The sequence below is a fragment of the Lonchura striata genome, chromosome 35 (assembly GCF_050655825.1).
Source record: "Lonchura striata isolate lonStrDom1 chromosome 35, ASM5065582v1, whole genome shotgun sequence".
Taxonomy (NCBI): Eukaryota; Metazoa; Chordata; class Aves; order Passeriformes; family Estrildidae; genus Lonchura; species Lonchura striata.
In genome coordinates, this window is record NC_140737.1 from 1,131,523 (window position 1) to 1,158,193 (window position 26,671).

General features: G+C 60.2%; 1 protein-coding gene across 19 annotated transcripts in view; it reads right to left on the reverse strand.

Moving 5' to 3' along the window:
- Positions 1-11,383: 11,383 nt before the first annotated feature.
- Positions 11,384-26,671, reverse strand: part of SYNGAP1 (synaptic Ras GTPase activating protein 1) — a 67,964-nt gene continuing 52,676 nt past the window's right edge. For 2 of the 19 annotated variants that reach the window (XR_014950904.1, XR_014950901.1), the window contains 5 exons: positions 26,060-26,265; positions 22,360-22,463; positions 17,587-18,145; positions 17,235-17,471; positions 16,057-17,201 (listed from right to left, as the gene is read on the reverse strand). Coding sequence is in view for 7 of the 19 variants with exons in the window: in XM_085565148.1 (XP_085421274.1) it covers positions 13,007-13,146; positions 18,077-18,145; positions 22,360-22,463; positions 26,060-26,271 (525 nt within the window). In the remaining 12 variants the exon portion in view is untranslated. Of the gene's footprint in view, positions 13,147-16,051; positions 17,202-17,234; positions 17,472-17,586; positions 18,146-22,359; positions 22,464-26,059; positions 26,272-26,671 lie in introns of those variants that run through there. The other 17 variants (XR_014950903.1, XR_014950900.1, XM_085565153.1 and 14 more) reach the window with 15 other exon arrangements.

Genomic DNA, 26,671 nt, shown 5'->3' on the forward strand with positions numbered 1-26,671 from the left:
TGTTCTGTCCACTGGGGCTGCACATCCGGACGGGTTTTGGTGGGAACCGCTGCGATGAAAGGTGCCGAGTGTCCTACACCCCTACGGTGGTGGACACACCCGTCTGAGAGAACCACTGACCTCTCCCTCGAGACAAATCATCTGCCCTTTGAAACCTGGTGCACGACCAGTTGGACCAGGGTCATCTTCATCCTTCTGCCAGTTCCTGGAGCACGCCTGTCTTCTGCATCAAGAAGAAATCCAGGAAATGGATGTTGTTACACACCTCTGAAAGGTCAGTGCCGTGATGGAAACCATGGAGAAATTGCAGGTGGGCACGCCGTCACCTTCCACGCTTCCCACAGGTTAATAAAACCTCGCCGTGGATTGGAAGGATTGTTTCTTTGCAGTTCCTTCGCATCCCGACGACACGCCGAAATTCTCCTTATCAGTTCCGCGCTCAGCGATATCAATGGAGATTTTTGCCCCACGGCACGTGCAATTCTCCTGCCCTGTGTGGCCTGTGCCCCGTCTGGAGTTTGAGGTTTCCATCTTCATCACTATATGGACGAGATTTTGGTGGCTGGGTCCATCCAGGAGGAGCTGCTGAGGATTCAGCCTCGGTTGCTCGATGCTTTGTGTGCTCACGGGTTGCAGGTGGCTCCAGAAAAAGGTTCAGCAACAACCTCCTTGGAAGTATTTGGGGGTCAAAATTCTGGAACGGACAATCCGACACCGGGAGGTGAAATTTGTGCAATCGGTGAAGACACTGAGTGATGTTCAAAAACTGATGGGTGTCATCACCTGGTTACGTCTGTGCCTGAGCCTCACCAACCCACAACAAACCCTCTGTTTGATTTGTTAAAAGGAGATCCTGATTCAAAATCACCTCGCACGTCGACCAAGGGTTTGTTTCCACAGGCTTTTTGACAGTGGTGTGGACATCACAGTCCTCACCCTTGCCACCTTGTCCCCGGAATGGAGGCTGTTTCTGCCCGTCAGGTTTGTCACATTGATCCTTCCGTTGATGTCCAGATCCGCATCGCACAATTGGCCAGTGGAATTCCCAATGGTCTGATTGTTTGCACATCCTGGAATGGGTTTTCCTGCCCCGTCAGCCGCAGAAGATGGCAACTGCGTTGCTGGAGCTCATTGCTCGCTGGATAATCGAATCGAACGCTGGCAACGCTCTTGGACTTGATGGGTGTGGGTCCCACAAAGATCATGCTCCTGGTACAGCGGGAGGATTTGGACTGGAGCTTCGCACACTGCGTGTCCCCTGCGAAGCGCTCTGGAAAACTTCTCAGGGCGGATCACTTACCACCCGCCTAGCCAGGTGGCAAAATTCACACAAATCTCTTTGTGGCCCGAAAATAGCCAAGAACCCGTGCAAGGACCCACCGTGTTACGCAATGATTCGGGAAAAACAGGAAAGGCCATTGTTACCTGGAAGGACGGATCCGAGCGGCAGGTCCTGGAAGGTCACGAGGATGGATCAGCCCAATTGGTTGAGTTGAGGGCTGCTCTCATGGCACTGGAGAGATTTTCCCAACTTGGTCACGGATTCTGCCCGTGCGGCCGACATCGCACAGCGGTTGGGTGGCTCGGTTTTGAAGGACGTCAGTAACCCTGCCTCGTTTCGTTCACTGAAGACCTTGCGGTGTGCGATTCAGGCCCGGGTTCGTCCGTTTTACCTTCTGCATGTGAGGAGCCGCACCAATTCGCCGAGGTTTGTAGAAGAAGGCAACGCGAGGGTTGACAGGTTGGCTAATCCGGCCCACGGTGAGATGCTCCACCCAGGGGGAGGAGCTGAGCATTCCCACCTGGATCTATCCTGGGATTTCTGAACAGAGGAGCAGCCTTCCCACAGGTTTCCAAGAGGAACAGCCGGGGTTTCCACTCGACTGACTACACCTTTTCTATGGGACCACTGCTCCAACAGAACCACATCTGCCACTCCACGAGGACTGCAGCCACCCCAATTTGCTACCAGCACAATGGCCAGAGGGGCGTCAGGTTGTATTCTGACTTTGTCAGTGATTTATTTTCCTTTTGTGTCATTGCACGTATTTTTGTCTCTTTTTCCCTTTTCCCAACAAATTGTAATTCTGACCTGGAGTCTCTCAGCGTGGGTTTTTCCATCAGAGTGCACGTACCTTGCAGAAGCAGTTTCAGCTGACGGCAAATGAAACTGGTCGAGTCGTGTGGTGACCATCACGCGCTTGCTGCACCTTTACCTGCAGAGGTAAACCCCAGAGTCCTCGGGGCCCTGGAGCTTTGGCGATGTCACCCAGATTGCCGAGTTTGGCCAGCTCAGGTACGTGCATGTCACGGTGGACACGTTCTCCTCTGCGACGTGGGCTTCTGCTCACGCTGGAGAAAAGGCCCACCATGTTGTTATGTGTAATAAATATAATTCGTGCCATTCCTCGTACGAAATATGTAATATTGGATATTCGTTAAATCGTGCCCGTCGTATTAGTTCCCCCCCTATTACAGGCGAGACTGGATTTATATTAGAAACTGATTTACAAGTAAAAGGATGTGGCTTGGCCAGGAGATGGACCATGTCTGAGCTCCAGGTGTTGATCATCAGTGCTGATCATCCAAGATGGATATCATGGAAATCCTCAGACAGATCCATGTGAATGCAGCCTTCCCCTAAACTCTCATCAAGAATTCAACTACTCTGGACATTGAATTATTTCTCCTCATCACCAAAAAAAGAAAATCTTATTAACCTATAGACTCTGAATAGAAGAAAAGACTAACTGCTCAAATCTTGGCCTCAGGTGGAATTTTCCCTATAAAAACCGCCTGTGCCAGGATGGAGGTGCCCAAGAAAACCTCTGCTGAGGTTGACTCCTTGTTGCACACCCAGGGTCGACCCCGAGCTCGGCTCTGTCCTTTCCGTGCGGCTGACTAGATAGAATCTGACCGCAAATAAAATGATTTTTATTTTTAATCTGGCTGAATAAATTCTCATTTATAACCTCATTTATAACCTGCAGCCCATGAGCACACAAAGCATCGAGCAACCGAGGCTGAATCCTCAGCAGCTCCTCCTGGATGGACCCAGCCACCAAAATCTCGTCCATATAGTGATGAAGATGGGAACCACAAACTCCAGACGGGGCACAGGCCACACAGGGCAGGAGAATTGCACGTGCCGTGGGGCAAAAATCTCTGTTGATATCGCTGAGCGCGGAACTGATAAGGCGAATTCCGGCGTGTCGTCGGGATGCGAAGGAACTGCAAAGAAACAATCCTTCCAATCCACGGCGAGGATTTATTAACTTATAGACTCTGAATAGAAGAAAAGACTAACTGCTCAAATCTTGGCCTCAGGTGGAATTTTCCCTATAAAAACCGCCTGTGCCAGGATGGAGGTGCCCAAGAAAACCTCTGCTGAGGTGACTCCTTGTTGCTCACCCAGGGTCGACCCCGAGCTCGGCTCTGTCCTTTCCGTGCGGCTGACTAGATAGAATCTGACCGCAAATAAAATGATTTTTATTTTTAATCTGGCTGAATAAATTCTCATTTATAACAATGTCATTGCCCACTGGCAATGCCGTTCTGGGCATACCTTCAGCTGTGAAAACCGACAGTGGTCCTGCAGTTGTGTCCACACAAGTTTGGTATCTCCCATTCTCCAGCTGGCCACGCTATTGTAGAACGCGCTCGTGGTACTCGGAAGCGGGTTCTTCCAAACCAAAAACGGGGAATGCAGGGTGAGACCCCGCACAGTCGGCTGGAGAAAGAATTGTCATCCATCATCTTCCTGTGCTGCAGAACTCAAATAACCCTGTCGCTTTGAATCATCACCTTTCCTTGCAGACGAGGCACACCAGCCTCGAGCGAAGGTTCGGGTGTGGAATTTAGTCACCAGACAATGGGAAGGTCCCTATGAGCTTATCGCTTCGGGACGTGTGACCAAACGGAAAGTCATCAAGTTGGTGGGCCACCGAGTGATGACTCAGGTGCAGACGACGCGAGCGATCGCTCCGATGATTCCTCCGTGAGTGGACACTGAGCGTTGATCGTTTTTCTTTTTGACATTGTTAAATTTTCCCTTTCAACCACGTTCATTTTCTTTTTTATCTTTTTTTTTTTTTTTTGACAGAAAAAGGTTGAGATGTTGCCCTGATTTTTAAAAGTGTTTTATAGATCTTTTGAAAGTTGTAAACTCATAAAACTTCTTTAGCCTTCTGGTAATGTTTGCTGTCGTGGTTTGACATGGAAGTGAATTTTCTCGGGGAGAAGAGGGTCAAACCAATCAGTGGTCAGGTTTGGATATTGGCAACTGAAGGCTTGGACACACCTCTGAGAAGACAGGGGTTAAAAGCAGGAACTCCCAGGAGAACTGTCTCTCTGGAGAGTGCAGACTGTCTCCCTGGCCTGGGAGAGGCAGGCCAGGCGGTGAAGGGACTGGAACCGAGCTGGACCAGCTCCTTTGGATGGAAGGATGGAGGAACTTGAGACGTCTTCGTTCGAAGGATGGAGGAACTTGAGACGTCTTTGTTTGAAGGATGGAGGAAACTTGAGATGTTTTTGTTCAAAGGATGGAGGAAACTTGAGACGTCTTTGTTCGAAGGGTGAAGGAAACTTGAGACATCTTTGTTCGAAGGATGGAGGAAAGTTGAGACGTCTTCGTTCGAAGGGTGAAGAAAACTTGAGACGTCTTTGTTCGAAGGGTGGAGGAAAGTTGAGACGTTTTTGTTCGAAGGGTGAAGGAAACTTGAGACGTTTTTGTTCGAAGGATGGAGGAAAGTTGAGACGTCTTCGTTCGATGGATGGAGGAAACTTGAGACGTCTTCGTTCGAAGGGTGAAGGAAGCTTGAGACATCTTTGTTCGAAGGATGGAGGAAACTTGAGATGTTTTTGTTTGAAGGGTGAAGGAAAGTTGAGATGTTTTTGTTCGAAGGGTGAAGGAAACCTGAGATGTTTTTGTTCGAAGGGTGAAGGAAACTTGAGACATCTTTGTTCAAAGGATGGAGGAAAGTTGAGACGTTTTTGTTCGAAGGATGGAGGAAAGTTGAGATGTCTTTGTTTGAAGGATGGAGGAAACTTGAGATGTTTTTGTTCAAAGGATGGAGGAAAGTTGAGACGTCTTCGTTCGAAGGGTGAAGGAAGCTTGAGACGTCTTCGTTCGAAGGATGGAGGAACTTGAGATGTTTTTGTTCAAAGGGTGAAGGAAAGTTGAGACATCTTCGTTCGAAGGGTGAAGGAAACTTGAGATGTTTTTGTTCGAAGGGTGAAGGAAGCTTGAGACGTCTTCGTTCGAAGGATGGAGGAACTTGAGACGTCTTTGTTCGAAGGATGGAGGAAACTTGAGACGTCTTTGTTCGAAGGGTGAAGGAATGTTGAGACGTCTTCGTTCGAAGGATGGAGGAACTTGAGACGTCTTCGTTCGAAGGATGGAGGAACTTGAGACGTCTTCGTTCGAAGGATGGAGGAAACTTGAGACGTCTTTGTTCGAAGGATGGAGGAAACTTGAGATGTTTTTGTTCGAAGGGTGAAGGAAAGTTGAGATGTCTTTGTTCGAAGGGTGAAGGAAAGTTGAGACGTCTTTGTTCGAAGGATGGAGGAAACTTGAGATGTTTTTGTTCGAAGGATGGAGGAACTTGAGACGTCTTTGTTCGAAGGATGGAGGAAAGTTGAGATGTTTTTGTTCGAAGGATGGAGGAAACTTGAGATGTTTTTGTTCAAAGGATGGAGGAAAGTTGAAACGTCTTCGTTCGATGGATGGAGGGAACTTGAGATGTCTTCGTTCTAAGGGTGAAGGAAACTTGAGATGTTTTTGTTCGAAGGATGGAGGAAACTTGAGATGTTTTTGTTCGAAGGGTGAAGGAAACGAGATGTTTTTGTTCAAAGGGTGAAGGAAAGTTGAGATGTTTTTGTTCAAAGGGTGAAGGAAAGTTGAGATGTTTTTGTTCAAAGGGTGAAGGAAAGTTGAGATGTTTTTGTTCCCCACACCACCAGAGGGAAACAGACACCTGAAGGCACCTGGAAATTTGCCGGCAGAGAAGAAGAAGAAGGAAGGAGAAGATGCCCATCGCTGGGAGTTGGAGTCTGGGCTGAGATTTCACCATCTGTGGAGTCCGACACTTTTAACCCTTTCCTGGGAAATGGAAGCTTTGTGAAATATGACTCCTCCTCGATTTGAAAGAGAAAAGAGACACTCTGGGCCCTGAGATGTTAGGGAAAGAAGGTTGGGAGGAGATGATGGAGTGGCTTTTGGCTGGATTTTCTTGTTGGCCATTGACTGAACCAATTTCTCCTGCAACAAAAAAAATGCATTTTTAGGGGGATGCAATGGTGAACCAAGAGACTCCTCCAGCAACTTCCAGCACAGGAATGGCGCGAACAGAGGAAAGCTGAGGAGGGTGTGGTGATGTCCTCTTGTCTTCAGGAAGATGAAGATTTCTCTTTTCACCCTCGACCCCAGAGGAGGAAGAAAATGCGGGGGGAGTGTGGTCTCAAAAATGAGAAACGGAACTGTTGTTTTCTTTGCTCCTTGGCAAAGCGCCCTTGAAAAGAAACCCTGTGAGCAGTCTGTCCATGCACGGTGGTGAGGACAGTGTGACATGGAGAATGTCACACCGGCAGATTTTCACCAGACGGTGCCACGTGTGACATGGAAACACCAGAGGTCCCAGCTGTGGTTCCTAGGGGTAGATGGCACTGGAGAGATTCCTCTCTCCCTTGATGGACTGAGTATTGATTATCTGAAAGGTGATAACCTGATTGAGGGTCCGAGTTTTGTGGTTTGTTGGGTGCGGGGAGGAGGAATGTTTTAATTCTGGACGTAGCGTGCGTATTTTATTCTAGTAACAGCTTCATAAAGTTCATTTTCCTTCACGCCTAAGCTTGGGCCTGCTCTGCTCCGTTCCTTGTTGCGCCTCGCGGCATTTATTTGGGAAGATGGATTTCCGCGTCGTGCCGGCGTCAAGCGTTGACATTTGCATATCCGACAGTGACGCAACTTCGTTAAAAAGTAAAATAATTCACAGATGTCTACGTGGGTGCAGAGAAATGATTGACTGATCCGTGAGCCAGCGCGGTTGGAGAGGTGGTGATTCCACCCTCCAACCCACGGTCACCTTTGGAATTCTAGAAATCAGATGTTCGGATAAAACTTCCTTTTTTTCTGCTTTCACCTTCCCAAGCGTCTCTGTGCTCCTTTCACGTCCCACGGCGACCGCGCACCGACGACGGCGTCGTGCGGGGGAACGCGGCGATGCGAGTGTTGGAGGCGGGAGAGGAAATAATTCCGGGAAATTCCGGGAAATTCCGGGAAATTCCGGGAAATTCCGGGAAATTCTGGGAAATTCTGGGAAATTCCGAGAAATTCTGAGAAATTCCGGGAAATTCCGGGAAATTCCGGGAAATTCCGGGAAATTCCGGGAAATTCCGGGAAATTCCGGGAAATTCTGGGAAATTCCGGGAAATTCTGAGAAGTTCCGAGAAATTCCGGGAAATTCCGGGAAATTCTGAGAAATTCTGGGAAATTCCGAGAAATTCTGGGAAATTCCGGGAAATTCTGGGGAATTCTGGGAAATTCCGAGAAATTCCGGGAAATTCTGAGAAATTCCGGGAAATTCTGGGGAATTCCGGGAAATTCTGGGAAATTCCGGGAAATTCCGAGAAATTCCGGGAAATTCTGGGAAATTCCAAGAAATTCCGGGAAATTCTGGGAAATTCTGAGAAATTCTGGGAAATTCTGGGGAATTCCGAGAAATTCTGGGAAATTCCGGGAAATTCTGGGGAATTCTGGGAAATTCCGAGAAATTCCGGGAAATTCTGAGAAATTCCGGGAAATTCTGGGAAATTCCGGGAAATTCCGGGAAATTCCGGGAAATTCCGAGAAATTCCGGGAAATTCTGAGAAATTCCGGGAAATTCTGGGGAATTCCGGGAAATTCCGAGAAATTCCGGGAAATTCTGGGGAATTCCGGGAAATTCCGAGAAATTCCGGGAAATTCCGGGAAATTCCGAGAAATTCCGGGAAATTCCGGGAAATTCCGGGAAATTCCGGGAAATTCGGGGAAATTCTGGGGAATTCCGGGAAATTCCGAGAAATTCCGGGAAATTCCGGGAAATTCCGGGAAATTCCGAGAAATTCCGGGAAATTCCGGGAAATTCTGGGAAATTCCGGGAAATTCCGGGAAATTCCGGGAAATTCCGGGAAATTCCGGGAAATTCTGAGAAATTCTGAGAAATTCCGGGAAATTCTGAGAAATTCCGAGAAATTCCAGGAAATTCTGAGAAATTCTGAGAAATTCCGGGAAATTCCGGGAAATTCTGGGAAATTCCGGGAAATTCCGGGAAATTCCGAGAAATTCCGAGAAATTCTGGGAAATTCCGAGAAATTCCGAGAAATTCCGGGAAATTCTGGGAAATTCTGGGAAATTCCGGGAAATTCCGTGAAATTCTGAGAAATTCTGGGAAATTCCGGGAAATTCTGAGAAATTCCGAGAAATTCCGGGAAATTCCGAGAAATTCCGGGAAATTCCGGGAAATTCTGGGAAATTCCGAGAAATTCCGAGAAATTCCGGGAAATTCTGGGAAATTCCGGGAAATTCTGAGAAATTCCGTGAAATTCCGGGAAATTCCGAGAAATTCTGGGAAATTCCGGGAAATTCTGGGGAATTCCGGGAAATTCCGGGAAATTCCGGGGAATTCCGGGAAATTCCGGGAAATTCTGGGGAATTCCGAGAAATTCCGGGAAATTCCGAGAAATTCCGGGAAATTCCGGGAAACTCCGGGAAATTCCGGGAAATTCCGAGAAATTCCGGGAAATTCCGGGAAATTCCGGGAAATTCCGGGAAATTCCGAGAAATTCCGGGAAATTCCGGGAAATTCTGGGAAATTCCGAGAAATTCCGGGAAATTCCGGGAAATTCCGAGAAATTCCGGGAAATTCCGGGAAATTTCGGGAAATTCCGGGAAATTCCGGGAAATTCCGAGAAATTCCGGGAAATTCCCGTTCCCTGCCCGCCCCTTTACCAGGCCCCGCCCCTTTCATCGCCCACCCCTTCCTGCCCCTGGCCACGCCCACTCCCCTCCCCATTGGCCGCCGCTCCCCTGGCCACGCCCACTCCCCTCCCCATTGGCCGCCGCTCCCCTGGCCACGCCCATTTTCCCACGCTTCCATTCACAACCCCTTCCTAGTCCCCGCCCCCTCTCCGCTCCGCCGCTCCCCATTGGCCGCCGCTCCCCTGGCCACGCCCACTCCCCTCCCCATTGGACGCCGCTCCCTTGGCCACGCCCACTCCCCCTCCCCATTGGCCGCCGCTTCCATGGCCCCGCCCACTCCCCTCCCCATTGGCCGCCGCTCCCTGGCCACGCCCACTCCCCCTCCCCATTGGCCGCCGCTTCCTGGCCACGCCCATTTTCCCACGCTCCCATTCACAGCCCTCCTTACTCCCCGCCCCCTTCCCGCTCTGCCGCTCCCCATTGGCCGCCGCTCCCCTGGCCCCGCCCATTTTCCCACGCTCCCATTCACAACCCCTTCCTACTCCCCGCCCCCTCCCCGCTCCGCCGCTCCCCATTGGCCGGCCCCGCGCGGCCCCGCCCCCCGTGGGCGTGGCTACAAGACCGATCAGCGTTTATTGAAAGGCTCCGCGCAGCGGCGGCCCCGGGGGGTGGAGCCAGCCCGGCCCCACCGGGGGGGCTCGGGGGGTCCGGGGGGGCTCGGGGGGGCCCCGGGGGGTGGAGCCAGCCCGGCCCCGGCGGGGCCCGACGCGGGCCGGGGGCTCGGGGGGCCGGGGCGGACGGGCCGGGGGCGTTTCGGGGGGGTTCGATCAAGGGGGGGGGCGTGGAGAGTGGGGGGGGGCCCATGGATTGGGGGGTGCCATGGATTGGGGGGTCGTGGTGAGTGGGGGGGGGTCGTGGTGAGTGTGGGGGGGTCCAGGTGAGTGTGGGGGTCCCATGGATTGGGGGGTGCCATGGATTGGGGGGTCGTGGTGAGTTTGGGGGTGTCCCATGGATTGGGGGGGGTCGTGGTGAGTGTGGGGGTCCCATGGGTGGGGGGGTCGTGGTGAGTTTGGGGGTGTCCCATGGATTGGGGGGTGCCATGGATTGGGGGGTCGTGGTGAGTGGGGGGGTCCTGGTGAGTGTGGGGGTCCCATGGGTTGGGGGGTCGTGGTGAGTGGAGGGGGTTGTGGTGAGTGGGGGGGGGGTCCCATGGATTCGGGGGTCGTGGTGAGTTTGGGGGTGTCCCATGGATTGGGGGGTCCCATGGATTGGGGGGTCCTGGTGAGTGGGGGGGTCCTGGTGAGTGTGGGGGTCCCATGGGTTGGGGGGTCGTGGTGAGTGTGGGGGTCCCATGGATTGGGGGGTCGTGGTGAGTGTGGGGGTCCCATGGATTGGGGGGTCCCATGGATTGAGGGGTCGTGGTGAGTGTGGGGGTCCCATGGGTGGGGGGGTCCTGGTGAGTGTGGGGGGGGGTCCCATGGATTGGGGGGTCCCATTGATTGGGGGGTCGTAGTGAGTGGGGGGGGTCGTGGTGAGTGTGGGGGTCCCATGGGTGGGGGGGTCCTGGTGAGTGTGGGGGGGGTTCCATGGACTGGGGGGTCCTGGTGAGTGTGGGGGTCCCATGGATTGGGGGGTCGTTGTGAGTGTGGGGGTCCCATGGATTGGGGGGTCCCATGGATTGAGGGGTCGTGGTGAGTGTGGGGGGGTCGTGGTGAGTGTGGGGGTCCCATGGATTGAGGGGTCGTGGTGAGTGTGGGGGGGTCCTGGTGAGTGTGGGGGTCCCATGGATTGGGGGGGTCCCATGGGTGGGGGGTCCTGGTGAGCGTGGGGGTGGTGAGGGGGGGTTCCCATGGGTGGGGGGCTGGCAGGTGAGTGGGGGGTCCTGGCGCGCTGGGGGGGGGGGGGGCTCATGGCTCGGGGGGGGGTCCCAGCGCTTTGGGGGGGTCGGTGAAGGGGGGAAGCAGTGAATGGGGGGGGGGGTCCTGGTAAATTGGGGGGGACCCTGGTGATAACGGGGGTGGGGGGGGGGACAGGACAGAGCCCCAAGGGACCCCCCGGTGCCCCCCCAGCGCTCGGGGTCCCCCCGGTCCCGGCGCTGTTCCCGGGGGTCCCGCGGCACCGGGGGGGGGGGTCAAAGGGGAGGGGGCAGAACCCCGTGATGGGTGGGGGGCACAAAGGGGGGTCCGGGCCCGGTGCTCGGGGGGTGGCGCTGTCCGGGGGGGGGTCCCGGGATTCGAGGGGGGGGTCCAGTCCCAGTCCCGGTGCTCGGTGAGGGGTGGGGGGTCAATGCACGGGGCGGGGGTCCCGTTGCACGAGGAGGGTCCAGTCTCGGTGCTGGTGCACGACGGGAGGGGGATGCACGGGGGGGGGGGTCCCGGTGCTCGGTGATTCGGGGGGGGGTCTCCGGTGGTCCCGGTGTCCCAGGGGGGGTTCTCGGTGATTGGTGGGGGGGGTCTCCGGTGGTCCCTGTGCCTGAGGCTGGCGATGTTTGAGGGGAGGTCCGGTGGTGCCGGTGCTCGAGGGGGGGGTCGATGCTCGTGGGGGGGGTCCCGGTGCACGGTGACGGCGCTGACTGATGGGGTGGGGGCGTCTCCGGTGGTCCCGGTTCCTCGTGGGGCGGTCCGGTGGTGCCCGAGAAGGGGGGCGAGGAAACTCGGGGGTCCTGATGCCTGAGGGGGGTCCCGGTGCACGAGGACGGTGGAATTCGGGGGTCCCGGTGCTCGGGGGGGGGGTGCCGGTGGACGCCCGAGGGCGGCGTGTGACACAGAGAGAGACCCCGGTGACACCAGGGACCCGCACAGGGGGGCTGAGCCGGTCCTGGTGACACTCGGGGGGCTCTTGGTGGCACTCCAGGAGATGGTGGCACTCCAGGAGATGGTGGCACCTGAGGAGATGGTGGCACCCGAGATGGTGGCACTCCAGGAGATGGTGGCACTCCAGGAGCTGGTGGCACTCAAGGAGATGGTGGCACCCGAGATGGTGGCACTCCAGGAGATGGTGGCACTCGAGGAGATGGTGGCACTCACTCGAGGAGCTGGTGGCACTCCAGGAGATGGTGGCACTCGCTCAAGGAGATGGTGGCACCCGAGGAGATGGTGGCACTCGAGGAAATGGTGGCACTCCAGGAGCTGGTGGCACTCCAGGAGCTGGTGGCACTCCAGGAGATGGTGGCACCCGAGGAGCTGGTGTCACTCGCTCGAGGAGATGGTGGCACCCGAGGAGATGGTGGCACTCGAGGAAATGGTGGCACTCCAGGAGCTGGTGGCACTCCAGGAGCTGGTGGCACTCCAGGAGATGGTGGCACCCGAGGAGCTGGTGGCACCCGAGGAGCTGGTGGCACTCGCTCAAGGAGCTGGTGGCACTCCAGGAGCTGGTGGCACCCGAGGAGATGGTGGCACTCCAGGAGCTGGTGGCACTCGCTCAAGGAGATGGTGGCACTCCAGGAGCTGGTGGCACCCGAGGAGCTGGTGGCACCCGAGGGGCTCTTGCTCGAAGCCCCCCACCCCGTTCCTCTTGGTGACACGAGGACGTGGTGGCACTCGGGACCCTCGCGAGGGCTGCGCCGGTCCCGCTGCCACTCGGAGCCCCCCAAATTTCCTCTGGGTGCCACAAGGAGCCCTCGGTGCGGAGCTGGTGACACTCCAGGGGGCTCCAGCGCAAGGACCCCAAACTCCTCTTGGCGACGTGAGAAGATGGCGGCACGAGGAGACCCCAAAAATCCTCCCACGGAGACCCCAAATCCCGACCCCCCCCCCATTTTCCCCACACGAGGAGCCCTTTGCACAAGGACCTGCTGCGCGAGGACCCCCAAAAATCCCTCGCGCGAAACCCCCCCGAATTACTCGCGTGAGACCCCCCACCCAAGGGCGAGCCCCCCTCGCCTCCTCCTCCTCCTCCTGCTCACCCCGGGGGTCTCCGGGTGCTCCCCCCCCCCACCCTCCCCTTTCCCCCTTTCCCCCCAGGGCTGGGGGGGTCAGGGGGATCGAAGGGGGGTGCGGCTGCTGTTTTTTGGGGGGGGGTCCCGGCGACCCCCGGGGCGGGGGTCAGTGCTCAGCAGCGGGGCCGCGCCGCTCGCAGCCGTTGGCCGTGATCGGGGGTGGCGGGGGCGGAGGCGGGGGCCGCCCGGGGACCCCCCCGGCCCCCCAAATCACACCCTGGTCTGCTGCACCCACGGCGGAAAGCTGCCTCTCCTGCAAGGCACCGAGGGGGCTCATTCACCCCCCCGCCCCGGCCAGCGCCCTGCGGTGTCCCCAAGGTGTCCCCGAGGTGTCCCCGAGGTGTCCCCGAGGTGTCCCCAAGGTGTCCCCAAGGTGGCCCCAAGGTGGCCCCAAGGTGGCCGCCGCCCCCCCACCCATGCAGGGCTCACTCACCTGCGGGGCGCCGGTGCGGGGTGGCCCCGAAAATCGGCGCGAACGCGCCCAAAACCATCCCTGGACCTGGCCCGGGGCTCACCCCGAACTCCTCAAGTTAACCCCGAACTTCTCAAATTAACCCTGACCCCCCTAAAATTAACCCTGACCCCCTCAAATTAACCCTGACCCCCCTCAAATTAACCCTGACCCCCCTAAAGTTCACCCTGATCCCCCTAAAACTTCACCCCGACCCCCTAAAGTTCACCCTGATCCCCCTAAAGTTCACCCCGACCCCCCTAAAGTTCACCCTGACCCCCTAAAGTTCATCCCGACCCCCTAAAACTTCACCCCGACCCCCTAAAGTTCACCCTGATCCCCCTAAAGTTCACCCTGACCTCCTAAAACTTCACCCTGACCCCCTCAAATTAACCCTGATCCCCCTAAAGTTCACTCCGACCCCCTCAAATTAACCCTGACCCCCTCAAATTAACCCTGACCCCCCTAAAGTTCACCCTGACCCCCTAAAGTTCACCCCGACCCCCCTAAAGTTCACCCTGACCCCCTAAAGTTCACCCTGACCCCCTAAAGTTCACCCTGATCCCCCTAAAACTTCACCCTGACCCCCTAAAACTTCACCCTGGCCCACCAAAACTTCACCCTGACCCCCTAAAGTTCACCCTGACCCCCTAAAGTTCATCCCGACCTCCTAAAACTTCACCCTGACCCCCTCAAATTAACCCCGAACCCCCAAAACTTCACCCTGACCCCCCTAAAGTTCACCCGGACCCCCTCAAATTAACCCTGACCCCCTCAAATTAACCCTGATCCCCCTAAAGTTCACCCTGACCCCCTAAAGTTCACCCCGACCCCCTAAAATTAACCCTGACCTCCCTAAAGTTCACCCTGATCCCCCTAAAGTTCACCCTGACCCCCTAAAGTTCATCCTGACCTCCTAAAACTTCACCCTGACCCCCTCAAATTAACCCTGATCCCCCTAAAGTTCACCACGACCCCCTCAAATTAACCCTGACCCCCTCAAATTAACCCTGACCCCCTAAAGTTCACCACGACCCCCTAAAACTTCACCCTGACCCCCTAAAGTTCACCACGACCCCCTAAAACTTCACCCCGACCCCCTAAAGTTCACCCTGACCCCCTAAATTTCACCCCGACCCCCAAAACTTCACCCCGACCCCCTAAAGTTCACCCTGACCCCCTAAATTTCACCCCGACCCCCAAAACTTCACCCTGACCCCCTCAAATTAACCCTGACCCCCTAAAATTAACCCTGACCCCCTAAAACTTCACCCTGACCCCCTCAAACTAACCCCGAACCCCCTAAAACTTCACCCTGACCCCCCTAAAGTTCACCCTGACCCCCTCAAATTAACCCTGACCCCCTAAAGTTCATCCTGACCTCCTAAAACTTCACCCTGACCCCCTCAAATTAACCCTGATCCCCCTAAAGTTCACTCCGACCCCCTCAAATTAACCCTGACCCCCTCAAATTAACCCTGACCCCCCTAAAGTTCACCCTGACCCCCTCAAATTAACCCTGACCCCCTAAAGTTCACCCCGACCCCCCAAAACTTCACCCTGACCCCCTAAAGTTCACCCCGACCCCCAAAACTTCACCCTGACCCCCTAAAGTTCACCCCGACCCCCTAAAGTTCACCCTGACCCCCTAAAACTTCACCCTGACACCCTAAAGTTCACCCTGACCCCCCTAAAGTTCACCCCGACCCCCAAAACTTCACCCTGACCCCCTAAAGTTCACCCTGACCCCCTAAAGTTCACCCCGACCCCCCCTAAAGTTCACCCCGACCCCCAAAACTTCACCCTGACCCCCTAAAGTTCACCCCGACCCCCTAAAGTTCACCCCGACCCACCTAAAGTTCACCCCGACCCCCTAAAGTTCACCCCGACCCACCTAAAGTTCACCCTGACCCCCTAAAGTTCACCCTGACACCCTAAAGTTCACCCTGACCCCCTAAAGTTCACCCCGACCCCTTAAAACTTCACTCCGACCCCCTAAAACGTCACCCTGACCCCCCTAAAGTTCACCCTGACCCCCTAAAACTTCACCCTGACCCCCTAAATTTCACCCCGACCCCCTCAAATTAACCCCAAACCCCCAAAACTTCACCCTGACCCCCTAAAGTTCACCCTGACACCCTAAAGTTCACCCTGACCCCCCTAAAGTTCACCCTGACCCCCTAAACTTCACCCTGACCCCCTCAAATTAACCCCAAACCCCCAAAACTTCACCCTGAGCCCCTAAAACTTCACCCTGACCTCCTCAAATTAACCCTGACCCCCTAAAGTTCCCCCTGACCCCCCAAAACTTCACCCCGACCCCCTAAAGTTCACCCTGACCCCCTAAAGTTCACCACGACCCCCCTAAAACTTCACCCTGACCCCCTAAAACTTCACCCTGACCCCCTCAAACTAACCCCGAACCCCCTAAAACTTCACCCTGACCCCCCTAAAGTTCACCCTGACCCCCTAAAGTTCACCCCGACCCCCTAAAACTTCACCCTGACCCCCTCAAATTAACCCTGACCCCCTAAAACTTCACCCTGACCCCCTAAAGTTCACCCTGACCTCCAAAACTTCACCCTGACACCCTAAAGTTCACTCTGACCCCCCTAAAGTTCACTCTGACCCCCCTAAAGTTCACCCTGACCCCCTCAAATTAACCCCGAACCCCCAAAACTTCACCCTGACCCCCTAAAACTTCACCCTGACCTCCTCAAATTAACCCTGACCCCCTAAAACTTCACCCTGACCCCCTAAAGTTCACCCCGACACCCAAAACTTCACCCCGACCCTAAAAGTTCCACGCTAACCCTAAAACGCGAAGGTGGGACGCCCTTGATTTGTCCCCACCCCCCCAAAACCGAGGCAATTCACCCCCAAATTTGTCCCCACCCCCCCCCAAAAATTGTCCCTGCCCTCCCCTAAACCGTCCCCGCCCCCCCAAAATTGTCCCGGTGCTCACTCAGCTGTCCCCAAACCCCCTGAGCTGTCCCCTGCCCCACCCGCGGTGACAGGACATGGCACACGGACACAGGTGTCACCTCCCCACCACCCCGGTGAGATGGGGACAGACACAGGACACGAGGATGGTGACGGTGACGCGGCGCCAGCGCTGGGGGACGTTTGGTGACAACCTCCCCCAAACCCCCCCCCAACCATGGTCACCCCCCGGGTGGGGATGGGGACAATGGTGGCACCTCCGGGGGGTGGGGACAGGGCCAGTGGTGGCACCTGAGGGGACATGGGGACACCTGGGGTGGTGTCCCCGAAGGGTCCCCAGTGTCCACCAGAGACATGGGGACACCAGGAGGGAGATGGGGACACCTGAGGTGGTGTCCCCAGGGGGTGCCCAATGTCTCCAAAGGGTCCTCAGTGTCCCTAAGGGACATGGGGACACCAGGAGGGACATGGGGACACCGGGGGTGGTGTCCCCGAAGGGTCCCCAGTGTCCACCAGAGACATGGGGACACCAGGAGGGACATGGGGACACCTGAGGTGGTGTCCCCAGGGGGTGCCCAATGTCTCCAAAGGGTCCTCAGTGTCCCTAAGGGACATGGGGACACCAGGAGGGACATGGGGACACCGGGGGTGGTGTCCCCAGGAGGGTCCCCAGTGTCCACCAGAGACATGGGGACACCAGGAAGGACACGGTGACACCAGGAGGGACAAGGGGACACCTTGATCCGTGACCCCAGGGGGTCCCCCATGTCCCTAAAGGACATGGGGACACTTGGAGACGTGTCCCCAGGTGACACAGGGACGCGGGAGGGACAGGAGGACACCAGGAGGGACGTGGGGACACCTGAATCCATGTCCCCAAGGGACATGGGGACACAGGAGGGACATGGGGACATCTGCATCTGTGTCCCCAGAGGACAAGGGGACACCTCGGTCTGTGTCCCCAAGGTGTCCCTGAAGAATGCGGGGACACGGGAGGGTCTTGGGGACATCTTGGATCCATGTGCCCAAGTGTCCCCAAGTGTCACCAGTGCCCCTGAGGGACATGGGAGGGACTTGGGGACAACGAGCATCTTGGGGACATCTGGATCCGTGTCCCCAAGGGGTCCCAGTGTCCTTGAGGAACGTGGGACAGACATGGGGACACAGGAGGGACATGGGGACACCTGGATCCGTGTCCCCAGGGGGTCCCAGTGTCCCTTGGGGACACCTGGATCTGTGTCCCCAAGGGGTCCCAGTGTCCTTGAGGAACTTGGGGACACAGGAGGGACATGGGGACACCTGGATGCGTGTCCCCAGTGTTCCCGAGGGAGGGCGAAGGGACATGAGGACATCTAGATCTCTGTCCCCAGTGTCCCTTGGGGACACCTGGACCCGTGTCCCCAAGGAGCCCCCAGTGCCCACGAGGGACGTGGGGACAAAGGAGGGACATGGGGACGCTCCAGATCCGTGTCCCCGAGGGTCCCCAATGTCCCTTAGGGACACAGGAGGGTCTTGGGGACACCTTGGATCCGTGTCCCCAAAGGTCCCCAACGTGCCTGAGGGACGTGGGAGGGACATGGGGACACAGGAGGGACATGGGGACAGCCGTGAAGTGTCCCCAGTGTCCCTCGGAGCCAGCAGAGCGCTTGGGGACATTCCAGATCCATGTCCCCAAGGCTTCCCAGTGTCCCCTGGGGACACGAGAGGCTCTTGGGGACATCTGGGATCCGTGTCCCCAAGGGTGCTCCTGTGCGGCCCGGGGGGTGGCAGGGAGGGGACAAGGACCCACCTGGGGTGTCACCGGTGGCCGAGGGTCCGGTGCCACTGGCGGGGCCGGGCCGCGCTACCTGACGGACAGCTGTGACAAGAGAGACACGGGAGGGGACATCAGGGCCACCGCGGCCACCGCGCCGCGCGGGGACACGGCCCGGCCGGGCTGGCCCGGCCTGACCCCGGGGTGGCCCTGAGGTGGCCCGGGGTGGCCCTGAGGTGGCCCTGAGGTGGCCTGGGGTGGCCCCAGGGTGGCCTGGGGTGGCCCCGAGGTGGCCCTGAGGTGGCCCGGGGTGGCCCCGAGGTGGCCCGAGGTGGCCCGAGGTGGCCTGGGGTGTCCCCGAGGTGGCCCGAGGTGGCCTGAGGTGGCCTGAGGTGGCCCCGAGGTGGCCTTGAGGTGGCCTGGGGTGGCCCCAAGGTGGCCCTGAGGTGGCCTGGGGTGGCCCCAAGGTGGCCCCGAGGTGGCCCGAGGTGGCCTGGGGTGGCCCCGAGGTGGCCCGGGGTGGCCTGGGGTGGCCCTGAGGTGGCCCTGAGGTGGCCTGGGGTGGCCCTGAGGTGGCCCCAAGGTGGCCCTGAGGTGGCCTGGGGTGGCCCCAAGGTGGCCCTGAGGTGGCCCGAGGTGTCCTGTGGTGGCCCCGAGATGGCCCTGAGGTGGCCCAAGGTGGCCCAAGGTGGCCCGGGGTGGCCCCGAGGTGGCCCCGAGGTGGCCCGAGGTGTCCTGTGGTGGCCCTGAGGTGGCCTGGGGTGGCCCTGAGGTGGCCCCAAGATGGCCCCGAGGTGGCCCGAGGTGGCCCAAGGTGTCCTGAGGTGGCCCCGAGGTGGCCCTGAGGTGGCCTGAGGTGGCCTGGGGTGGCCCGGGGTGGCCCTGAGGTGGCCCAAGGTGGCCCAAGGTGGCCCCGAGGTGGCCCGGGGTGGCCCCGAGGTGGCCCGAGGTGGCCCTGAGGTGGCCCTGAGGTGGCCTGGGGTGGCCCTGAGGTGGCCCAAGGTGGCCCTGAGGTGGCCCTGAGGTGGCCCCGAGGTGTCCTGGGGTGGCCCAGGGTGGCCCCAAGGTGGCCCGAGGTGGCCTGGGGTGGCCCAAGGTGGCCCTGACCCAAGGAGGGGGCACAGGAACTGGTCGCTGGTGGAGGGGTGACACGGGGGTGGCCTTGGGGACACCGAGGTGGCGCTGTCCCTGGGGTGGGGGTGGCGGGGCGATGTCACCTCTGCACTGAAACGTCCCTCTGGTGTCACCCCAGAGGTGGCCCTGTCCCCTCTGGGGGCCACCTGGTCCCCTCGGGGGTGGCCTTGTCCCTACCGAGGGTGGCCCTGTCCCTCCGGGAGTGGCCCTGTCCCTTCCAGGGGTCACTTTGTCCCCTCAGGGGTGGCCCTGTCCCTTCCAGGGGTCACTTTGTCCCCCCAGGGGTGGCCCTGTCCTTCTGGGGGTCACTTTGTCCCCTCAGGGGTGGCCCTGTCCCTTCCAGGGGTCACTTTGTCCCCTCAGGAGTGGCCCTGTCCTTCTGGGGGGTCACTTTGTCCCCCCAGGGGTGGCCCTGTCCCTTCCAGGGGTCACTTTGTCCCCTCAGGGGTGGCCCTGTCCCTTCCAGGGGTCACTTTGTCCCCTCAGGGGTGGCCCTGTCCTTCTGGGGGTCACTTTGTCCCCCCAGGGGTGGCCCTGTCCTTCTGGGGGTCACTCTGTCCCCTCAGGGGTGGCCCTGTCCTTCTGGGGGTCACTTTGTCCCCTCAGGGGTGGCCCTGTCCCTTCTGGGGGGTCACTTTGTCCCCCCAGGGGTGGCCCTGTCCTTCTGGGGGTCACTTTGTCCCCCCAGGGGTGGCCCTGTCCCTTCTGGGGGTCACTCTGTCCCCTCAGGGGTGGCCCTGTCCCTTCTGGGGGGTCACTTTGTCCCCCCAGGGGTGGCCCTGTCCCTTCTGGGGGTCACTTTGTCCCCCCAGGGGTGGCCCTGTCCTTCCGGGGGTCACTTTGTCCCCTCAGGGGTGGCCCTGTCCCTTCCAGGGGTCACTTTGTCCCCTCAGGGGTGGCCCTGTCCCTTCCAGGGGTCACTTTGTCCCCTCAGGGGTGGCCCTGTCCTTCTGGGGGTCACTTTGTCCCCTCAAGGGTGGCCCTGTCCTTCTGGGGGTCACTTTGTCCCCTCAGGGGTGGCCCTGTCCCTTCCAGGGGTCACTTTGTCCCCCCAGGGGTGGCCCTGTCCCTTCCAGGGGTCACTTTGTCCCCCCAGGGGTGGCCCTGTCCTCACTGGGGGTGGCCCTGTCCCCCTCAGGTCCCCTCCAGGGGTCCCGTTGTCCCCCTGGGGGTGGCCCGGTCCCCAAGTGCCACCACGTCCCGCCCAGGGGCGGCCTTGTCCCCCCACAGCCCCCAGAGGTGACAGGTCCCCAAACCCTTCCAGAGACCCCCCAAAAAAATCCCCCAAACCCCAAATTATCCTCCCAGAATGCCCCGAAACCTCCCAGGGACACTTGGAGACCCCCAAAACCCTCCGAGGCTCCCCAAAATCCCCCTGGGAACACCCACAACCCCCCCAAACCCCAATAACCCACCAATACCCCACCAGAGCCCCCCCAAAATACCCAGAGGGATCCCCCCAAAACCTCCCAGAGACCCCTGGGAATGGCCAGAACCCCCCAAAATATCCACCACACACCCCAAATAACCCGAGATGTACCCCCAGAGACCCCCAATAACCCCCCCAAACCCCCGAGAGACACCCAGAACCCCCCAAAACCCCCGAGAGACACCCAGAACCCCCCAAAACCCCTCCAGACCCCCCCCAGAGACACCCAAAAACCCCCCAAACCCCCGAGAGACACCCAGAACCCCCCAAAACCCCCGAGAGACACCCAGAACCCCCCAAAACCCCTCCAGACCCCCCCCAGAGACCCCCAAAAACCCCCCAAAACCCCCAGGGACACCCATAACCCCCCCAAACCCCCCCAGGGAACACCCATAACCCCCCAAAACTTCCACAGACCCCCCCAAAACTCCCCCGGGGAACACCCATAACCCCCCAAAACTTCCACAGACCCCCCCCAAATCCCCCCAGGGACACCCATAACCCCCCAAAACTTCCACAGACCCCCCCAAACCCCCCCAGTGACACCCATAACCCCCCAAAACCCCCCAGGGACACCCATAACCCCCCCAAACCCCCCCAGGGACACCCATAACCCCCCAAAACTTCCACAGACCCCCCCAAAACCCCCCTAGGGACACCCATAACCCCCCAAAACCCCCCAGGGACACCCATAACCCCCCAAAACTTCCACAGACCCCCCCAAAACCCCCCCAGGGACACCCATAACCCCCCCAAAACTTCCACAGACCCCCCCAAACCCCACAGGGACACCCATAACCCCCCCAAAACCCCCCAGGGACACCCATAACCCCCCAAAACTTCCACAGACCCCCCCAAATCCCCCCAGGGACACCCATAACCCCCCCAAACCCCCCCAGGGACACCCATAACCCCCCAAAACTTCCACAGGCCCCCCCAAACCCCCCCAGGGACACCCATAACCCCCCAAAACTTCCACAGACCCCCCCAAACCCCCCCAAGGAACACCCATAACCCCCCCAAAACCCCCCCAGGGACACCCATAACCCCCCAAAACTTCCACAGACCCCCCCAAACCCCCCCAGGGACACCCATAACCCCCCAAAACTTCCACAGACCCCCCCAAAACCCCCCCAGGGAACACCCATAACCCCCCCAAAACCCCCCCAGGGACACCCATAACCCCCCAAAACTTCCACAGACCCCCCCCAAACCCCTCCAGGGACACCCATAACCCCCCCAAAACTTCCACAGACCCCCCCAAATCCCCCCTAGGGACACCCATAACCCCCCAAAACTTCCACAGACCCCCCCCAAACCCCTCCAGGGACACCCATAACCCCCCCAAACCCCCCTAGGGACACCCATAACCCCCCAAAACTTCCACAGACCCCCCCAAACCCCCCCAGGGACACCCATAACCCCCCAAAACTTCCACAGACCCCCCCAAAACCCCCCTAGGGACACCCATAACCCCCCAAAACTTCCACAAACCCCCCCCAAACCCCCCCTAGGGACACCCAGAACCCCCCCAAAACCCCCCCTAGGGACACCCATAACCCCCCAAAACTTCCACAAACCCCCCCAAAACCCCCCCAGGGACACCCATAACCCCCCCAAACCCCCCCAGGGACACCCAGAACCCCCTGAAAGCTGCTGGGCACCCCCGGAGCGCCCCAAATCCCCCCGGCCCAGCCCCCAGCGCGGCGTGGGATGGCCGATGTCACACGGAGCAGAGCAATGACATTGTAATTTCCACCTGAGCGTCGAGCAGCCGCCGCCGGCCCTCGGACGGGTCGTGGGCGCCCAAGTGATCCCTGCGCAGCTCCTGCTCCACCAGCATCAGCCTGCGGGGCCAGGCTTCACCGGGGTCATGCTGCCACCCCCCCGGGGACAGCCCCGGGACACGGGGACAGCCCGGGGACAGCCCCGGGACACGGGGACAGCCCGGGGACAGCGTGGGGACAGCCTGGGGACAGCCCCGGGACACGGGGACAGCCCGGGGACAGCGTGGGGACAGCGTGGGGACAGCCCCGGGACACGGGGACAGCCCGGGGACAGCCTGGGGACAGCGTGGGGACAGCGTGGGGACAGCCCCGGGACACGGGGACAGCCCGGGGACAGCGTGGGGACAGCCTGGGGACAGCCGGGGACAGCCCCGGGACACGGGGACAGCCCGGGGACAGCCCCGGGACACGGGGACAGACCGGGGACAGCGTGGGGACAGCACCGGGACACGGGGACAGCCCGGGGACAGCGTGGGGACAGACCCGGGACACGGGGACAGCCCGGGGACAGCGTGGGGACAGCGTGGGGACAGCCCCGGGACACGGGGACAGCCTGGGGACAGCGTGGGGACAGCGTGGGGACAGCCCCGGGACACGGGGACAGCCCGGGGACAGCCCGGGGACAGCGTGGGGACAGCGTGCGGACAGCCCCGGGACATGGGGACAGCCTGGGGACAGCCCGGGGACAGCGTGGGGACAGCGTGCGGACAGCCCCGGGACACGGGGACAGCGTGGGGACAGCCCGGGGACAGCCCCGGGACACGGGGACAGCCTGGGGACACGGGGACAGCCCCGGGACAGCCTGGGGACAGCCCCGGGACACGGGGACAGCCCGGGGACAGCCCGGGGACAGCCCCGGGACAGCCTGGGGACATGGGGACAGCGTGGGGACAGCCTGGGGACAGCCCCGGGACAGCCTGGGGACAGCCCGGGGACATGGGGACAGCCTGGGGACAGCCCCGGGACACGGGGACAGCCCGGGGACAGCCTGGGGACAGCCCCGGGACAGCCCCGGGACAGCCTGGGGACAGCCCCGGGACAGCCCCGGGGCACGGGGACAGCGTGGGGACAGCGTGGGGACAGCCCAGGGACAGCCTGGGACAGCCTGGGGACAGCCCGGGGACAGCCCGGGGACAGCGTGGGGACAGCCTGGGGACAGCGTGGGGACAGCGTGGGGACAGCCCCGGGACACGGGGACAGCCCCGGGGCACGGGGACAGCCCGGGGACAGCCCGGGGACAGTCTGGGGACAGCCCGGGGACAGCCCGGGGACACGGGGACAGCCCGGGGACAGCCTGGGGACAGCCTGGGGACAGCCTGGGGACAGCCCCGGGACACGGGGACAGCCTGGGACAGCCTGGGGACAGCCCGGGGACAGCGTGGGGACAGCCTGGGGACACGGGGACAGCCTGGGGACAGCCTGGGGACAGCCCCGGGACACGGGGACAGCGTGGGGACAGCCCCGGGACACGGGGACAGCCCGGGGACAGCCTGGGGACAGCCCCGGGACACGGGGACAGCGTGGGGACAGCCCCGGGACACGGGGACAGCCTGGGGACAGCCTGGGGACAGCCCCGGGACACGGGGACAGCGTGGGGACAGCCCCGGGACACGGGGACAGCCCGGGGACAGCCCGGGGACAGCCTGGGGACAGCCCCGGGACACGGGGACAGCCTGGGACAGCCTGGGGACAGCCTGGGGACAGCCCCGGGACACGGGGACAGCCTGGGGACAGTCTGGGGACACGGGGACAGCCTGGGGACAGCCTGGGGACAGCCTGGGGACAGCCCCGGGACACGGGGACAGCCCCGGGACACGGGGACAGCCCGGGGACAGCCCGGGGACACGTGGACAGCCCCGGGACACGGGGACAGCCTGGGGACAGCGTGGGGACAGCGTGGGGACAGCCTGGGGACAGCCTGGGGACAGCCCGGGGACACGGGGACAGCCCAGGGACATCCTGGGGACAGCCTGGGGACACGGGGACAGCCTGGGGACAGCCCGGGGACAGCCCCGGGACACGGGGACAGCCCAGGGACATCCTGGGGACAGCCTGGGGACAGCTGGGGACATGCCAATGACACCCCGGGGACTTGGGGACAATCCTGGGGACACACGTGGCCCATGCTGTGTCCCCGTGTCCCTGGGTGTCCCCATGGCCCCTGTCACCTCTGTATCACCCATGTCCTACGTGTGCCTGTGTCACCCGCATGTCCTTCTGTGTCCCCTGTGTCCCTCTGTACCCCGTGTCCCTCTGTCCCCTGTGTCCCCAATGTCCCTTGTGTCATTCTGTGTGTCCCCAATGTCCCTGCTGTCCCCTCAATGTCCCCTCAATGTCCCCGTGTCCCTGCTGTCCCCAATGTCCCCTCACTGTCCCCATGTCCCCATTGTCCCTGCTGTCCCCAATGTCCCCTCAATGTCCCTGTGTCCCTGCTGTCCCCAATGTCCTCATGTCCTTGTGTCCCAAATGTCCCAAATGTCCCTTCAATGTCCCTGTGTCCCTGCTGTCCCCAATGTCCCCTCACTGTCCCCATGGTCCCTGCTGTCCTCAATGTCCCCTCAATGTCCCCAGTGTCCCCAGTGTCCCCGTGTCCCAATGTCCCCATGTCCCCATGTCCCCAGTATCCCCAGTATCCCCAATGTCCCATGTCCCCAGTGTCCCCCCAGTGTCCCCAGTGTCCCCATGTCCCCAGTGTCCCCAGTGTCCCCATGTCCCCAGTATCCCCAGTGTCCCCAGTGTCCCCATGTCCCCAATGTCCCCGGTGTCCCCAATGTCCCCAATGTCCCCAATGTCCCCAGTGTCCCCAGTGTGTCCCCAATGTCCCCAGTGTCCCCAGTGTCCCCATGTCCCCAATGTCCCCAGTGTCCCCAATGTCCCCAATGTCCCCAATGTCCCCAGTGTCCCCAGTGTGTCCCCAATGTCCCCAGTGTCCCCAGTGTCCCCAATGTCCCCAATGTCCCCAGTATCCCCAGTGTCCCAATGTCCCCATGTCCCCATGTCCCCAGTGTCCCCAGTGTCCCCGCTGTCCCCATGTTCCTTCCATGTCCCCATGTCCCCATGTCCCCAGTGTCCCCAGTGTCCCCAGTGTGTCCCTGTGTCCCCAGTGTCCCCAGTGTCCCCAGTGTCCCCATGTCCCCATGTCCCCAGTGTCCCAATGTCCCCAGTGTCCCCATGTCCCCAGTGTCCCCAGTGTCCCCATGTTCCCTCCATGTCCCAATGTCCCCAGTGTCCCCAGTGTCCCCAGTGTCCCCATGTCCCCAGTGTCCCAGTGTCCCCAGTGTCCCCAGTGTGTCCCCAGTGTCCCAGTGTCCCCATGTTCCCTCCATGTCCCCATGTCCCCAGTGTCCCCATGTCCCCAGTGTCCCCAGTGTGTCCCCAGTGTCCCCAATGTCCCCATGTCCCCAGTGTCCCCATGTCCCCAGTGTCCCCAATGTCCCCATGTCCCCGTGCCCCAGTGTCCCCAGTGTCCCCAGTGTCCCCAATGTCCCCATGTCCCCAGTGTCCCCAGTGTCCCCAGTGTCCCCAGTGTGTCCCCAGTGTCCCCAGTGTCCCCAGTATCCCCAGTCCCCCCAGTGTCCCCGTGTCCCCGTGTCCCCGTGTCCCCGTGTCCCCAGTCCCCCCAGTGTCCCCAGTGTCCCCGTGTCCCCGCTGTCCCCGTGTGTCCCTCACCTGCCGATGATGCTCTTGATCTGCGAGTCCTTCTCCTGCTGCTGCTGCCGGAGCCGCTTCTCGCTGAGCTCCAGGCGCTGCTGGTACTGCAGGAGGATGCGGCTGGTCTGCTCCTCCTGCGTCACCAGGCGCCGCTCGTACTCCTCCAGCTTGCGGTTGGACATGTGCAGCCGCTCCTTCAGCGAGTGGATCTCCTCCTCGTACTCCTTCACCTGCCAAAGGGACACTGCAGCGCACCTGGGGACACCTACGGGCACACCTGGCACACCTGGCACACCTGTCACCCAGCTAGGGGCACACCTGCCACACCTGGCACACCTGGGAACCCCCTACACCCCGCTATGGACACACCTGTCACACCTGGCACACCTGGCACCCAGCTACGGGCACACCTGTCACACCTGTCACCCCCCTGTCCCTGTGCAGCCGCTCCTTCAGCGAGTGGATCTCCTCCTCGTACTCCTTCACCTGCCAAAGGGACACTGCAGCGCACCTGGGGACACCTACGGGCACACCTGCCACACCTGTCACACCTGGCACCCAGCTATGGGCACACCTGTCACACCTGTCACCCCCCTGTCCCTGTGCAGCCGCTCCTTCAGCGAGTGGATC